The sequence below is a fragment of the Sabethes cyaneus genome, chromosome 3, assembly GCF_943734655.1.
Source record: "Sabethes cyaneus chromosome 3, idSabCyanKW18_F2, whole genome shotgun sequence".
Classification (NCBI taxonomy): Eukaryota; Metazoa; Arthropoda; class Insecta; order Diptera; family Culicidae; genus Sabethes; species Sabethes cyaneus.
The window spans coordinates 182,858,664-182,874,810 of NC_071355.1; the positions used below are offsets into that span (position 1 = coordinate 182,858,664).

General features: G+C 43.6%; 2 protein-coding genes across 2 annotated transcripts; one reads left to right on the plus strand and one right to left on the minus strand.

The window, feature by feature from the left end:
* Positions 1-390: 390 nt before the first annotated feature.
* LOC128740479 (poly(A) polymerase type 3-like) lies at positions 391-2,019 on the plus strand. The gene has a single exon (XM_053836020.1). It carries the CDS (start codon positions 391-393, stop codon positions 2,017-2,019), a length of 1,629 nt encoding a protein of 542 aa, XP_053691995.1.
* Positions 2,020-12,810: 10,791 nt separating this feature from the next.
* LOC128740481 (poly(A) polymerase type 3-like) lies at positions 12,811-14,469 on the minus strand. The gene has a single exon (XM_053836025.1). The coding sequence runs from the start codon at positions 14,467-14,469 to the stop codon at positions 12,811-12,813; it is 1,659 nt and encodes a 552-aa protein (XP_053692000.1).
* Positions 14,470-16,147: the final 1,678 nt, after the last annotated feature.

A 16,147-nucleotide genomic window follows, 5' to 3' on the forward strand; every position in this document is an offset into this window, starting at 1 on the left:
TTAGATTTCAGACTCTTTCAATAGAATTAGTTCACCAATAGAATTTAGTTTACAATAGAAGTAGTTTACCTACACCAATTGTATATACCTACACAGGTAGTCTCAGGCAAACGTTGTATACAAAAAACGGTTGCTTAAGACTACCTGTGTAGGTTAGTCAACAAAACGATTCAATTCCTAGGTAGATTCTCAGGTAGGTAGACCATACAGCCATACCTGTAGATAGATATTCTTAAAAACGTACCTAAGAATTACCATGAGTAGCATAGCTTTCTGTATACCCATTTCTACCTAAATTCATACCTATCGTTACCATTTAAATAGAACCGTTCTATGTCGGAATAATCAGTTTCATTAGAAGCATTGAGGTGTGCCATTGTTATTGTAAACATGAATCGCTCAAACAAACAAGTTTTTCGTCGTGGTAGTAATGGTGCTTTCAGCGGTGGTGGTACTAATAACTCTCAGGCCATCAGTTTGGCGGAACCGAAACCGGAAGATATGCAGAGAACGACCGAATTGAAGAAGGTTCTTGAATCGTACAACGTGGTTGAAGAGGAATCGGGTCTAAATCATCGGAAGGAGATACTGGATAAACTGAACGCGCTCGTCAAGCAGTGGGTTCGAGATGTGTCGATAGCACAGAATGTACCGAAGACAGTGGCGAAAAAATTAGACGGAAAGATCTTCCCGTTCGGCTCGTACCGATTGGGAGTTCACGACAAGAAAGCGGACATTGACGCACTGTGCGTCGCTCCACGCAACGTTGAGCGGGCCGACTTTTTCGGATCGTTCTTCGAAATACTCAAGAAGCAACCAGAAGTGACCGAGTGCCGGGCCGTGGAAGAGGCTTTCGTACCTGTAATTAAGATGAACTACGACGGAATTGAGATCGATCTACTGTTCGCCGGTTTGGCACTGAAAAGAATTCCAGATAATTTTGATCTACGCGACGATATGCTGTTGAAAGATTTGGACCCCAAATCGGCGCGGAGCTTAAACGGGGTTCGAGTGACAGACGAGATTATGCGCCTAGTTCCCAATGTAGACAATTTTCGTTTGGCGTTGCGTGCCATCAAGCTGTGGGCTAAAAGTCGTGGAATCTATTCCAATTCACTGGGCTACTTCGGTGGTGTATCGTGGGCTATGCTGGTGGCCAAAACTTGTCAACTGTATCCTAATGCGACCGCCGCCACTCTGGTACATAAGTTTTTCTTTGTGTTCTCTCAATGGAAGTGGCCCCATCCTGTGCTGTTGAAACGTCCGGATAGAGTCAACCTCGGCTTTCCGGTGTGGGGGAGCAACTATCGCGATCAATTTCATTTGATGCCAATCATTACGCCAGCTTATCCGGAGCAAAATTCTACTTATAACGTTACCAGGTCGACACAAAAGGTGATGATCAACGAGTTTCTGCGAGGTAAGCAGATAACAGACGAAATCATGCTCAGCCAGCAAGCTGACTGGGACAAGCTGTTCACAGCGCCAACTTTCTTCTTCAAATACCGCCACTTCCTTGTACTCTCGGCATCATCCAACAACGCAGCTGATCAGCTGGAATGGTGCGGCCTGGTCGAGTCCAAGATTCGCCTGCTGATTCAGAACCTGGAGCGAAATCTACCCATTAATTTGGCTCACGTAAATCCCAAGTGCTTCCAGCTAGTGCCGAAAGGCACCAGCAAATCTTTATGGTTTATCGGATTGGAATTCAAAAAATCGGATGTCGACTTGACCGAGAGCATTCGAGGGTTCACCGACGTGGTACACAAACGTGCCGAGGAAATTAAGCTTCTTAAGGATGGTATGACCATCGAAGCTCACCACATTCGACGGGAGCAATTGAGTAAATATTTGGATCCCAATCTGCTGATGCGGGAAATTTCAGGCTGCAAGACGAGATCTTCGAATAGTGGAACTGCTGCGACTAGGAAGCGCCCCTTGGCAGATGATGACCAAACGACATCAGCAATGTTGAATAAGAAAGCAAGGATTCCGGTAGCGCCAGTAGAGGTGTGCTGAGCGTTGATCATGATTTAGTTAGATTTAGTTTAAGTGTACATTCTATTCTGTTTAAGTAATATTAGGCTGTGTATGGTGTGTATTTGTTAGTTTAATAAGGTAAGGTTTAAGTGTACATTGTGACGTTTAGTTCTGAATCAGAACTAAAAAATCAATAAATTATTTAAAATTTTCAGTCACTTGTTTTTTTGGGGTTTTTTCACTTGGGGAACAAATATAAATCTGTTGCCTGGTTGTTTGGTATTGAGGGCAGGTTAGTTTTCAACACGACCTGCAAGATTTCTCTTTTTCTATATTATTTCTATATCTGTAAGACTGTAAGACAAGGGTAAAGGTTTTCAACGGAAATGCTTCCCCTTTTTGAAAGCCATTCACACTTGAAACTTTCGGAGTTTTTCATACTAGTGTCGTCTGTCTGAATGTAAATAACGGAATGCAGACCACTGAATACACTATAAATAGGTATATTGAATGCCAGCGCCACCAAGTTTTTACTGCGTCGTTACTTTTTGGGTCAATCTAAAACATGCTGGAAAAAGCTAGTTCCTTCGGTAAACTGTCACGGCTCTACACTACACTGACTTCGTTAATCGAAAGCAGTTGCAGCCACTTGAGTGACACTCAGACGACAACAATTTCCGGATTAGCTTTATGGGTAACTTCCGATATCAAAGTAGTTCACGCAATACTTTTTCGATTACGATGTGAGTTGTACGCCGACCGATTTACGATCTGCTTGCTCACAGTCCTAGTTTTAAATTTAACTTTTACGATCACCTGCGCATTCGGTAGTTTCCGCCGGGGGATGCAGTCGTTTTAGTGACATTGCTGTCTGCATTTAAATTCATTCACGCAAATGCCATCCGATAGTGAAGGACAGCATGTGTCATCTCACGTGAAATAAAAAATAGTTTAGCTAAATAGAATAGATATCCGATGCGTTTCCCATGCACCGGCCATAGACGCAATGTCTAGCAATAATAGGGCTTGGAAGGTAAGAATAGTTACGCTAAAACAAGAATGTTAGTTGTGGTCATAATCCAAGGAAATTCAGTTCAAATTTTGAGTCAAACCAACATACACCAAATATCGTTCGATGCTATGGAAATGTAAATGGGCTTTACGTATCCCACGTGAAGGAAAAAAATCTTACACTATTGACAGAGCAATTTCGCGATAAATTAACTAATTAAGATAACGCATTGCGGTGGGACCTCCCGCCTCCGAAGGAGGGTGATGCACATAATCGAACGTTCGCGTGTTATGGTTAAATGGTCACCTACTGTTCAGTTACTCACGATTTGCGTCGAGATCAGGCAGATCAGGTGAATGAGCGGCACAGTTGGGAAAAGTTTCGAGCTTAATAGAAAGTGCAAGCGAATAATTTATCTAGCAGTTGATCGCAGCTCTCATTGAACTAAACGTCAAAGGATCGTTACGGGACGAGAAACTAAATCTAATAAAATCTAAAATCTTTTAACTTTCGTCCAACGTACATCGATTATATCATCGTGTTGGAGGACCCGCACGAAACGATCACAGCAAAAAAAAGCTTTTCGCAGTTGAATAGAAGTTCAGCGTGATCCAATTAAAATTGACTCGTGGAACACGTTTCGATATCGAGATTCACACAAAATGCGCGGCTAGCGCAAGTGTTTGCTGTGAAAGTGAATTATTTACATGCAACTTTGTTGCGAATTTCGTTTTGTATAAATCAAATCAGTAGTTCACAAATATCTAAAACAATTTCAATTTTCAAAAGCTTTCCACATCGAAGTGTGAGCAAACCATTGCAACACCATGAAATATCTGACATAGTTTTCCTCTGGCCAAACCCAACGAAATGGCGCGAAAAATGGCTGCAACGGGTCTCACGACCTCTCCTCCTCGCTGCTGAACGCATGACACATGTATAATTTATTGCATTTATTATGCAGATATGCTGTACCGTTTAATTCCGAGCTCGTGCGGTTCACATTTAGGGGAACTTCTACGGTGGGTCCGTCCGGCAGTTCTGTATTTCCATTCACACCCCGCATCGCATCGCATGGCATCGCAGTGAATCAAATCTCGATCGAGTCTCGATCGACGACCGCAGACTAGATCGCGGAGCACATTCTACGGCATCGCCCTATTTGAAGGCGAGCAAATTAGTGCCGATTGAGGTACACACTGACACCCCGCCGTCGAGGACAACCGCTTGTTGTGAAGCGGTCCTGGCTGGCTGGTACCTCTCGCCGACTAAAGATCACGATCTTCGGTTGCGAACCGCAATTGCACTAATAATTGAAATATTTTCGTCATATTTCTGGGTCCCGTGGCAATACAACACGTACTTATTCCAAGCCACACTAAAGCCCAAGGTAAAACCACCGAACAGCATTCCATGATTCGTTGGCGGTCGTGCCGTGCCGCGTGTGTTGTTCGATAAAGTGGTGTAACTTTAAAAGTGGAGAACCAGTCAGCAGCCGCTGCTACTCCGGCCGGTACAATATGGAATTGAGGTGTAGGTACAAGAGGAAAAACGACAACTATTTTAGTAGCGAACTGATTTTACCAGCACGCTGATTGGATTGACAATTAAAGTGCAAAATCCTGTTCATATTAATCCGCGTTTAGCATTGAATTCGGTTTGAAGAAATATTACTGTGGCGACGGACAACACTAAGTTGCTGCCCAATTGGAGCCGTATTAATTAAGTAAAGCGTTTCAGGTTCAATTCCGACCTACTTCCGTGTACCTTTATTTTATACCCATTTTGATGTAATACTCTTTAGTATATTTTCAGTTTATTACCATCCATGCAACTAGCTCCTTCATTAATACAATCCTTATAAGTGTAAAAGCGAAGCAAAACTTTGGTGCTCCGTTCCGCATTCGGAACTTGACCTTTTGTTTTTATTCGACAGACTTTGCAGCCTACTGTTAGAGTACAGGACAATTGCGGGGCTATTTAGAGCCACTGACTCTTACAGTCGCTTCCAGTCGAGATTCGACCATAAGATAACAAGTTTAATTGCTCAATTCTGCCTGTAAGGTGTTCTCCCGCATTCTGTTTGGTAGACTGAGAGTGTTAGCAGAGTACTTTGTCGGCAAGTGTCAAGCTGATTTTCACGACGGTTCAGAAGTTTACCCTGAGTCAGGTACTGGACAAGCTCCGGGAGTAAAAATAATTTATTTTATTTATTTATTTGTAAAAAAAAATCATCGGGAGGATTCGTCATTTATAAACAGAGAAAACAGCAGTGGTGCAAGTTGACTCCCCTGTGGTACACCAGAAATGTTGGAAAACATGTCGGAAAACTTGGACCTGATCTTCACATTTAGCCTGCAATGCAATGTGTTAGATACGATTGTAGCCACAGTTCTGCAGAACAGTGCGGAAACTCCCAGCTTCTCACGTCTTGCAAGGCAGATACTGTGATCCACCCGATCAAATGCTGCATTCAAGTCCGTGTACACCGCGTCAATTTGTACTCCTTCATTCAACGAGATTCATAGAGACTGATCATTTTGGAAAATTGCATGCCGGTCTGAAGAAATGTAGTATTGACAGCTAGCGAACAAAGGCTGGTGCCGAATGGCCGAAACACAAATGGTCGAGTCACGAATGGCCGAAATCCAAATGGCCGCATTCTAACTACAATTGCAGAAGACCGAATAACGAAAGGCCGAATCATGAATGGTCGAATCATGAATGGCCGAATCACGAAAGGCCGAATTTTCCCGGAATGCCCAAATCAACAAAATTGTTATTGCTAATTTTGTTAGACCTTACACATTTTGAATCTATTGCCTTTTGTTCCACTCGCAGCTCTGTGATGTTCAGCGTCAAAGACAGGTGAAGGAAAAAAGTTTTTCCTAAAATTCTCTACCTTAGTTTCAGAAAAACAAGACATCCTGCGTCTTATTTTTTATTTTGGCAGATATAGTATTGATAGTTGTTTTTTCCCCTAAGCGCGAATGATTTACGATTATTATACGGTGCGAAGCCTATTGATCGTGCTAGTAGCTAATATTTCGAGTGTGCGCCGGTGACCCGCCGGCTACTGCGGGGGGGTAGGTTAGCCACTATTATTTAGGTGCATGCATTTGCCTAGGTTCACTGACTGGTATGGATTATTCCTTAGTTAAGTCCGAACGAGCTGCAGCGAGTAAGGACAGCATTTACCCAACATTTGTGCAGGCTGAAGGCCGCGATTATTTTCGGCCGAATATGCGTTCGGCCGAATTCGTGTTTGAGCCTTTTGTGATTCGGCCGTTCGTGATTCGGCCATTTGTATTATGCCATTTTTTATTTCGGCCATTTGTGTTTCGGCCATTCGTGATTCGGCCATTTGTGTTTCGGCCATTCATAGGTAATCCCAAATGGCCGAAACACAAATGGCCGAAACACAAATGGCCGAAACACAAATGGCCGAAACAACGAATGGCATAATATATCAAATGGCCGAATCACGAATGGCCGAATCACAAAAGGCCGAATCACGAATGGCCGAAACATATTCGACTGAAAATAGCCATTCACAGCCTTCAACCTGCGCAAATGTTGGGTACATGCTGTCCTTACTCGCTGCCGCTCGTTCGGACTTAACTAAGGGATAATCCCTAATAGACAGTAAACCTAGGAAAATGCATGCACCTAAATAGTAGTGGTTTCTGCGGAGGGGCTGCCCCCCCGCAGTGGCCGGCGCTTCCGACGGCGGGTCACCGGCGCACACTCGCGGCCTACGGCCGTCTCGCCCTGAATCATCTAGGATACATTTGCTACTAACACGGTAAATACGTCTCGCACCTTATAATGAACATGTATTTATAATCAAGAAATATGAGAAAAAACCAGTATAAAAATTATCTTTCGTAGATATATGCTTATATTATAATTGTAATTTTATTCTTACTGTCATGGATTTTCATAAAGAAGTAAATGCAGTAAACTACAAGTTTATTACCCTATTACTAAAGCGGCCGAAATATTTCATTCAATATCCCGTCGTGTCCATCCTTGCTGACCGCACATAGCAAACCCAACAGTTGTGTCCATTGTTGTTGAACACGGTTTGCTTTCCGCACGCTAGTTGGTAGTTGTCCTGTGAAAAATGAGTGCATCCGGCGATTCATCCGATGTTGCTGGTTTCAATAACGAAGAAAGTGCACCTGTCGTTAAAATTGTACTGTCGCAGAGAGGAAAACCTATGCTTTCCATTGATGGGATACTATTCAACAAAAACAAGCAGAAGCGGAATGCTTCTTATGCATTTTTCATTTCACACAAAATATAATAAAACAATTAAATATACGCGGACTAAAACAACATTACTCGACCAACACAGACATATTCATGGCGGTAGAGCGGGTGCAGGTTTGTTAATAAAGTACTGTTATTTGATGTTTTTATAATGTAATAAAAATTCTAGGCTTTGTCTTTTCTGCCGCAAAATCGGGTACAGGAGGCGTACGACGCGATGGAAGGAACCATGCCTGAAGAATTGGAGAATTTCCATACATATTTTCGGAATACTTACATAAGTGGGAGGAACCGGAACAACAGGCCATTGTTTCACCCCACTATGTGGTCCAATTTTAAGCCTGTCATAGACAAGCTACCGTGGATCACAAACAGCTTGGAAGCATGGCACCAATGATGGACAACCATTGTTGGTTCCCATCACCTGTCAATGACCAGGATCAACACAGAGCTGCGGGTGGAGCAAAAGGCGATAGAGGGGAAAATCCTTAGAATTCTTCAGGGGGATGTTCCGAATTCGCGCCGAGAAATAGACGAAAAAATCTACTCGAAATGTCTTCATGCTCACAAAATGAGCAGAAAAAATGTTGTTGACGCAGTTGCACTTTTATTAAGCGCTAAACAAAGGCGTTTGTAAAGCATGTTTTGTTTGTTTAATAGTAGTTTATTTTTTGTTTGATTAAAGTTATTTGTTAACTACTTCATGTTTTTTTTATTGAGTAGTTATTTTGGCATTCCGAAAAATTTCGGCCTTTCATGATTCGGCCATTCGTGATTCGGCCTTTCGTGACTCGGCCTTTCGTGATTCGGCCATTGGTGTTTCGGCCTTTCGTGATTCGGCCTTTCGTGATTCGGCCTTCTGTGACTGTTATTGAAATTCGGCCATTTGGATTTCGGCCATTCGTGATTCGGCCTTTCGTGACTCGGCCTTTCGTGATTCGGCCATTTGTGTTTCAGCCATTCGGTACCAGTCCGTTTCTAACAGCGGAGGCAATTTATTCTAAGGAAGCAGAAAAACAATTAAAAGCCTGCAGAAAGTGTGTTGCAAAGAGGTTACAAAGTGTGTTGCAAAGAGGGATTTACGATCGTCCAGAAACAGATCTACAGGTTGCGATCACATCTAAAGCTGTTGCGAGTGAATCTTCTCGTCAAGCCAGGTTGCCGTTAACAAGATTATATCGAAGTTCGACTCTGTGACAGCAATAAAAAAGCACCGAATTTTGGTCCGAAGTCCGCCCACGTTCTGGCAAAGGGTGTCCCGCATCAAATTGCATCACAGAAAAAACGCCGTAGAAATTTACCTAATTGACCGATCCTTTTCAAACTTCCAGACAATAAAATATAACCCATTAGTAAGCTTTTGGCAGGGGGGGCCCTGTAGCCGCAAGGTTACCGAGTCTGCCTTGGCAAGCGAGTGGTCGTGGGTTCGAATCTTAGTAGAATCAGGTCATTCGATGTTAAATGACTTTAGTATAGGTTTATTCTCAGGCCCCTTCACATCCTTCCTACTGCATTCTGCATTTACTAACAATAAAAGCCCCTAGCCAGAGCAAGTTAAAAGAGTGGTACTTGCTTGAGGTGCGAATGAAGCCTCTTGTTCAAGGACAAATTATAGCTTGTTCCGCTTCCTGGTTCTAGGAACGAGATTGGTAATACACACCCTCACTCTGTGCTAAACTCTGATTTACCGACCATGAAGCCTTTAGCCGGGGCTGGTTATAAGAATTATACTTGCTCGAGGTGCGAATGAAGCCTCTTGTCGAAGAACAAATTATAACTAGTCTCCGCACTTCCTGGCTCTAAAGCTAGATTGGCTGAAAAGTAGTAAGAAGCGTAGAGAGTGCGGGTCAGGTACAGAGTTGGCAGCGGGGACTGCGTCATCGGAAGTATTATTGCAAAAGTTGTTGCACTTTGCCTGGTCTAGAATTCTGGAAGGAGACGTTTCGGTTACTGGTAACAAAGTGTGTATCAGCGGTAGTGAGAAAATATTCACTCTAATATTTGCCACGATTAACGTTTTGGAAACTTCGTTCCGTACAACTGCACACTGGGCTGGGACGACTGATGTGCGCTGGCAGGAAGAGCTCGACTGTGGTAGGGGAAACAGAAGCCTCCATGATGCTAGAAACATTGCGTCCCAACATCCGACCGACCGAGGGTGGACTGGCGGTGGTGCTCGCAGAATCAGCAACAACTACATTCCTGAAGATCCCGGAGCTACAACTGGTACCGAAGTTGTCGCAGGAGTTAGTGTGATCCGTCGTGTGATTTGAGTTTTTTGAGACGACACTCTTTAATGAGACGATGTTGTGGCAAGCTATGGACCTAGATGCTTCGACCCTCGAAAACGGATGGAGTATGATATGCTCGGCCGTCAACGAGGCCGCAACCGTGGTGCTAGGTGTGTACACCTCGAGTGCTTGAAATGATCGGTTTGATGGGGAATGCCAACAAGCGAAAGAGAGGAAAAAAGAGCTTGGAAAACTATCTAAGCATATCCACGAGAGACAATTTGGCCAAGTGTCGACAAGCGCGTAATGAGTTGACCACGATCCTGAGGAAGAAAAAGCGCCAGAATGAGTACAGAGATCGTGAATGGCTGGAACAACTATTCCAGGCTACCCAGATAACACAAAATCGTAATAGAAAGTTCACATTAAATCGATTTCATGTCAATTTCACATTGGAGTTGTATAATGATTAGAGTATGTCAAATCGAAGTGAACAATAAGTTGTTTTGCAGTCGTGCGTGTCTTCATATACAATTAATGACAGTGAATTATAAAGCAGGATAGGCAATTGCAATATTTGATTATATCTTAATCATATATTCAGGAGTATTTAGTTGCGTGTTATAAAAACTGCGCAAAATAGAATTACAAATAGTTGTCAAAATTTTCGCACGTATATCGCCTCCACTTTGGTACATATATGTTCTTATATGGCGTGAAATATAACTTTTTCGTTCAGATATGATTTCGTATACCTCAGTTGCAATCGAGATATACAAACCAAATGGTTTACTGGGTAATGCTACGCACAAGTTTTACGAGAAGGTGAACCAAACTCGCAAGGGCTATACACCTCAACCTGACATGTGCGGAGGGGATCTAATCACAAACTAGTGCGAAGCGAAGTGGTCGACAGGTGGAAGCAGTATTTCGACGAGCACTGAAATGGCGATTTAGCAGAAGGAGACGCAACGGAAGTTGGCATAGGAGTGCCTACAAACGACAACAGCGTGCCGGCTCCCGATCTCTAAGAGATCCGGCGAGAAATCCGTCAGCTGAAGAACAATAGAGCCGCCGGAAAGGACCGACTCTCCGTAGAACTCTACAAAAATGACCAAGAACCGCTAGCAACGGCACTTCATTGGATAATTTCAAGGATTTGGGAGGAGGAGAAACTACCGGATGAGTGGATAGAAGGTGTAGTTTGTCCCATCTACAAAAAGGGCGACCGGCTAATTGCCGCAGCATTACAACGCTGCCTACAAGGTGCTCTCCCAGATTTTGACGTCTATCCTCAATAGCAAGAGAATTCGCAGGGCAGTATTAGGCGGGCTTTACGGGGGTCTGTGCTACTACGGATCAAAGTTTTACTCTCCTACAAATCCTCCAGAAATGTCGAGGGCCGCGCATCATATTTTCGTGGATTTCAGAGCAGCATACGATACAGTTGAACGCAAACAGCCACGGCAGATAATGCACGAGTACGGTTTTCCGGACAAACTGACAGGCTGATCAGAGCTACCCTGGAGCGAGTGATGTGCTACGTGCGCCTTTTGGGGACACTCTCGAGTCCTTTCGAATCGCGCAGAGGGCTGCGGCAAGAGGATGGAAGGTGTGATCCGGCGAGCAGGCTTCGAAACGATCTTCAGCAAGAGTAGCCAACTCCTGGCCTTTGCAGAAGACCTCGACATCATTACTAGAAACCTTGGGACGGCGGAGGCAATCTACGCCAGACTAAAAACGGATGAGGAAAACGGCTAGGAGGATGGGGTTACAAATCAATGCGTCGAAAACCAAATATATGGTAGAAGAGGCTCCAGGGAAAGCAACATTTGTCTCCCACGAACAGTGACTCAATAGACGGCGATGAACTGGAAGTGGTTGATAAATTCGTACGTTTGGGATCTCCTGAAGAGAGTTGAGAGACTACGGTGGGTCGGCCACGTCGCCGGACGACTGTGCAGTCCGTTCTCTTCAGGAACCCCATCGACACCAGGAATAGTAGGGCCCAATGTGTTAGATGGGTCGACCAGGCTGAAGCCGACGTGCGTGTGTTGAGACGCTCAACGAATTGACGGCAAGTAGCCCAGGACCGAATACAATGGAGAAGAATTTTTGAGACGGCATGAGCACCCCGGCTCTCGGCAGGTAAAGTAAGTAAGTAAGGAACAGTTATTACGGCCTCAGAAGTCGATGGTTTCGTACCTCCCAGGAGCGGCTTGACAACCCTGAACCACTCATCACGACGACGTTTCATCGAAAGTTTGCCAACAGCGATTCTAAGGGCTAGTGGCGCAGAGACAGTGTCTTGCACTTTCTTAGAAAGCTGTTCTGTCCACTTGCCGTTAATCAAAACAGCCTACTTCAAATCGCTAATGGCAGACATTGAAAACACAGCCTGGTCAACGGACGATAAAGCCTGTTTAAAGCGAGACAATAGGCCGTATGAATAAAACAGTTTACTTTGCTTCTCCCGTTTAAATCGTATGGGAGCATTTGCTCAAATTTTTTTTTGTTTGATTATAGTCATTTTAACCAGCTTGGGTCATTCGTGACTTCTGCGGGGTTGGGATTTGAACCCGGGTCCTCGGCGTGAGAAGCGTGAATGCTAACCACTACGCCGGGACTGACCCCTCTAACTCTTTTATTCATACGGCCTAATATCATCAATTCGATGCACTGGTCGCACATCCAAAAGACATGCCTTCGCTCATGGAGCACTTTCATAACAGACGAGTTCAAATGCAGTGAGCCACCTCAAATCAAGTTACTTTGAATACAGTGGTGCGACGGTAAACCCACGATAGATGCGTACTGTCGAGGGCGATAAGGTATAAAATTGTTTTGTGTTTCTTTCACTAATTTGGTGAATAAGGAGAACGAATCTTATTGAGGCTTTATGTTTGAGGTTATCAATAACAATCAAAATTTTCTATAACGCATTACAAAACGTTGGAGAAAAATGGTGAATAGCAGTAATATTACTCACCTGTGGCGATTTCAATGAAGACACGTATTTTGTTTGGTCGTCAGACTGAAAAATCTTTTTATCCTTTTGAAAAATAAATCGGCTCTCAATGCCTAGCAACCGAACAACAAATCTTTCTAATATATATGTGCCCCCAACTAATATAAACTGATTGTAAATTTTAAATTATTTATTCTTATAAATTATTTTATAAATTATTTAGTTCTTATTCAGAACAGAATCAGAATGTAAACTTTATATACATATATACACTTGCCTTATATTACTTAAACTAACAACTGGAATGTACACATAAACCTTATATTACTAATCATGATCAACGCTCAGAGTGCCTCTGCTGCTGCTACTGGAAATTTTACTTTCTTGTTCATAATCGCTGCGATGGCCGTTTTCCAATGATCTTCCAGGGGGCGCTTCCTAGTCGGTCCCGAAGTTCCACTATTCTGTGTCGATGATCCCGTCTTGGAGCCCGAAATTTCTCGCATTAGCAGGTTCGGGTCCAAATATTTACTCAATTGCTCCCGTCGAATGTGGTGAGTTTCGATGTTCATACCATCCTTAAGAAGCTTAATTTCCTCGGCACGTTTGTGTACCACGTCGGTGAACCCTCGAGTGCTCTCGCTCAAGTCGACATCCAATTTTTTGAATTCCAATCCGATAAACCATAAAGATTTGTTGGTGCCTTTCGGCGCTAGCTGGAAACACTTGGGATTTACGTGGGCCAAATCAATGGGTAGATTGCGCTCCAGGTTCTGAATCAGCAGGCGAATCTTGGACTCGACCAGGCCGCACCATTCCAGCTGATCAGCTGCGTTGTTGGATGATGCCGAGAGCACAAGGAAGTGGCGATATTTGAAGAAGAAAGTTGGCGCTGCGAACAGTTTGTCCCAGTCAGCTTGCTTACTGAGCATGATTTCGTCTGTTATCTGCTTACCCCGTCGGAACTCGTTGATCATCACCTTTTGCGTCGAACTGTTGACGTTGAATGTGGAATTTTGCTCCGGATAAGCTGGCGTAATGATTGGCATCAAATGAAACTGATCGCGATAGTTGCTCCCCCACACCGGAAAGCCGAGGTTGACTCTATCCGGACGTTTCAACAGCACAGGAATGGGCCACTTCCATTGAGAGAACACAAAGAAAAATTTATGTACCAGAGTGGCGGCGGTCGCATGAGGATACAGTTGACAAGTTTTGGCCACCAGTATAGCCCACGATACACCACCGAAATAGCCCAGTGAATTGGAATAGATTCCACGACTTTTTGCCCACAGCTTGATGGCACGCAGCACCAAACGGAAATTGTCTATATTGGGAACTAGGCGCATAATCTCGTCCGTCACTCGGACCCCGTTTAAGCTCCGCGCCGATTTGGGGTCCAAATCTTTCAACAGCATATCGTCGCGTAGATCAAAATTGTCTGGAATTCTTTTCAGTGCCAGTCCGGCGAACAGTAGATCGATCTCAATTCCTTCGAAGTTCATTTTCATTACAGGTACGAAAGCCTCTTCTACGGCCCGGCACTCGGTTACTTCCGGTTGCTTCTTGAGTAATTCGAAGAACGATCCGAAAAAGTCGGCTCGCTCGACGTTACGGGGAGCAACGCACAGTGCGTCAATGTCTGCTTTCTTGTCGTGAACCCCCAAACGATACGAACCGAACGGGTAGATCTTTCCGCCCAATTTCTTCGCCACTGTCTTCGGTATATTCTGTGCTATCGACACATCTCGAACCCACTGCTTGACGAGCGCGTTCAGTTTGTCCAGTATCTCCTTCCGATGATTTAGACCCGATTCCTCTTCAACCACGTTGTACGATTCGAGAACCTTCTTCAATTCGATCGTTTTCTGCAGGTCTTCTGGTTTCGGTTTTGCCAAACTGATGGCCGCCGTTACGCCGAGCGTATTGTTGTTACCTTGACAGTTATTGGTATCACTATCATTACTGCCCCGACGAAAAATGCGTTTGTTTGAGCGAGTCATGTTTACAGCAATAATTGCACTCTTCAATGGTTCTAACGAAACTGATTGTTTAACCATAGGACGGTCCCATTTTAAAGGATCAGTAGGTAATGATAGGTAAGAAGTAGAGATGGTCGGGTAGCGGAAAATTTACCTGAAACTCGTACCCGCCGGGTTCGGGTAGGGTTCGGGTATTGAAAAAATAATAATTTGCGGGCTCGGGTCGGGTCGGGTATGTACCTCGTACCCGACGAATCTTGGACTCGACGGAATCGATAAGCCTCTTGCCATTACCGTTAAGTGAGCTAGGGAAATAAAAAGAACACACATTCTTGAGATTGCAAAACTAAACGGATATAAAGAAACGACAATCCAGATAATTATTTCCAAAAAAAGAAGAGACGCATACAACAAATCACTCACAACACTTACACCAATAACACCAGAACTTAAGAGAGTGGCAGTAGAATACGGCGGAAACATTACACGACCTCTCCGTCGGAAAATAAGGAAATTTGGAATTGATCTAGTCTACACGAGCCGAAATAAACAGCTGAAAAATAAGTTGGGAGCAACTAAAGACCCGATTGAAGAACAAAGAAAATCCGGGATTTATTAAATCAGTTGGCCACATTACGAGAAGGTTTACATCGGTCAGACTAGAAAGAATCTGGAAACACGAACTAAAGAACACTTGGCAGAGGTAACAAAAGCATCAAGAGATGCCGAGAAAGGTCTGACGCATCATTTTAGATCAAAAGTGGCTGAGCACGTCTTCAACGACAACCATCCGCTCACCATTGACAACACAAACGTAATTAACAACTGCTCGGCGTGGAAGATGGATGTAACGGAGAGTTTAGAGATTTACAAGAGGTGTTCTCCACTTTACTAAACAAAGACCCTGGAAACGGTTATTCCTGGCTTTTTAAGTATGTGCCAAAACACAGAAATACAGGGACATACTCAGACGAGACAATTTCTGACTAAAAACTTCACTCTGTCTCCCTTCTCAGATCCCGGTTTCACATTATTCGCATAATCCCATTAGGCTTTTTCAGGTTTTCCTTAATTTAATCAATTTTTTAGATTTCAGACTCTTTCAATAGAATTAGTTCACCAATAGAATTTAGTTTACAGAAGATTTAGTTTACCTAGAAAAATTGTATATACCTACACAGGTAGTCTCAAGCACACGTCGTATCCGTCTACCTACACTATTTTTGAATGAATGAATGCATGAATGAATTTTTGAATGAAAGTTATCTTCTTTTTTAATTTTAGGTACCTACCTAGGAATGTTCTGGTACCGAATGGCCGAAACACAAATGACCGAATCACGATTGGCCGCAATTCAACAACAGTCACAGAAGGCCGAATCACAGACAAACAGACATAACTCTTGGAAGAAAAATCAACAAAAATTGGCTCACATATAGCCTGAGCACCAGCACCATCTATGCTAGCCATTCCCAAATATCAAATAGCAACAGGAGTATCCCTCGAAGTAGCAACTATTTTTTATGGGGAACTCCCCTTCTTTCGTCGAAAAGCGCCCCTTTGACAAAAACGGAAACATTCCCAACTAAGCCCAATTTTGAAATGACGGTTTAATCGGTACGCAGAGTGGTAAATGAGTGTTATGTCTGTTTGTCTGTGACCGAATCACGAAAGGCCGATTTTTTCGGAATGCCCAAAT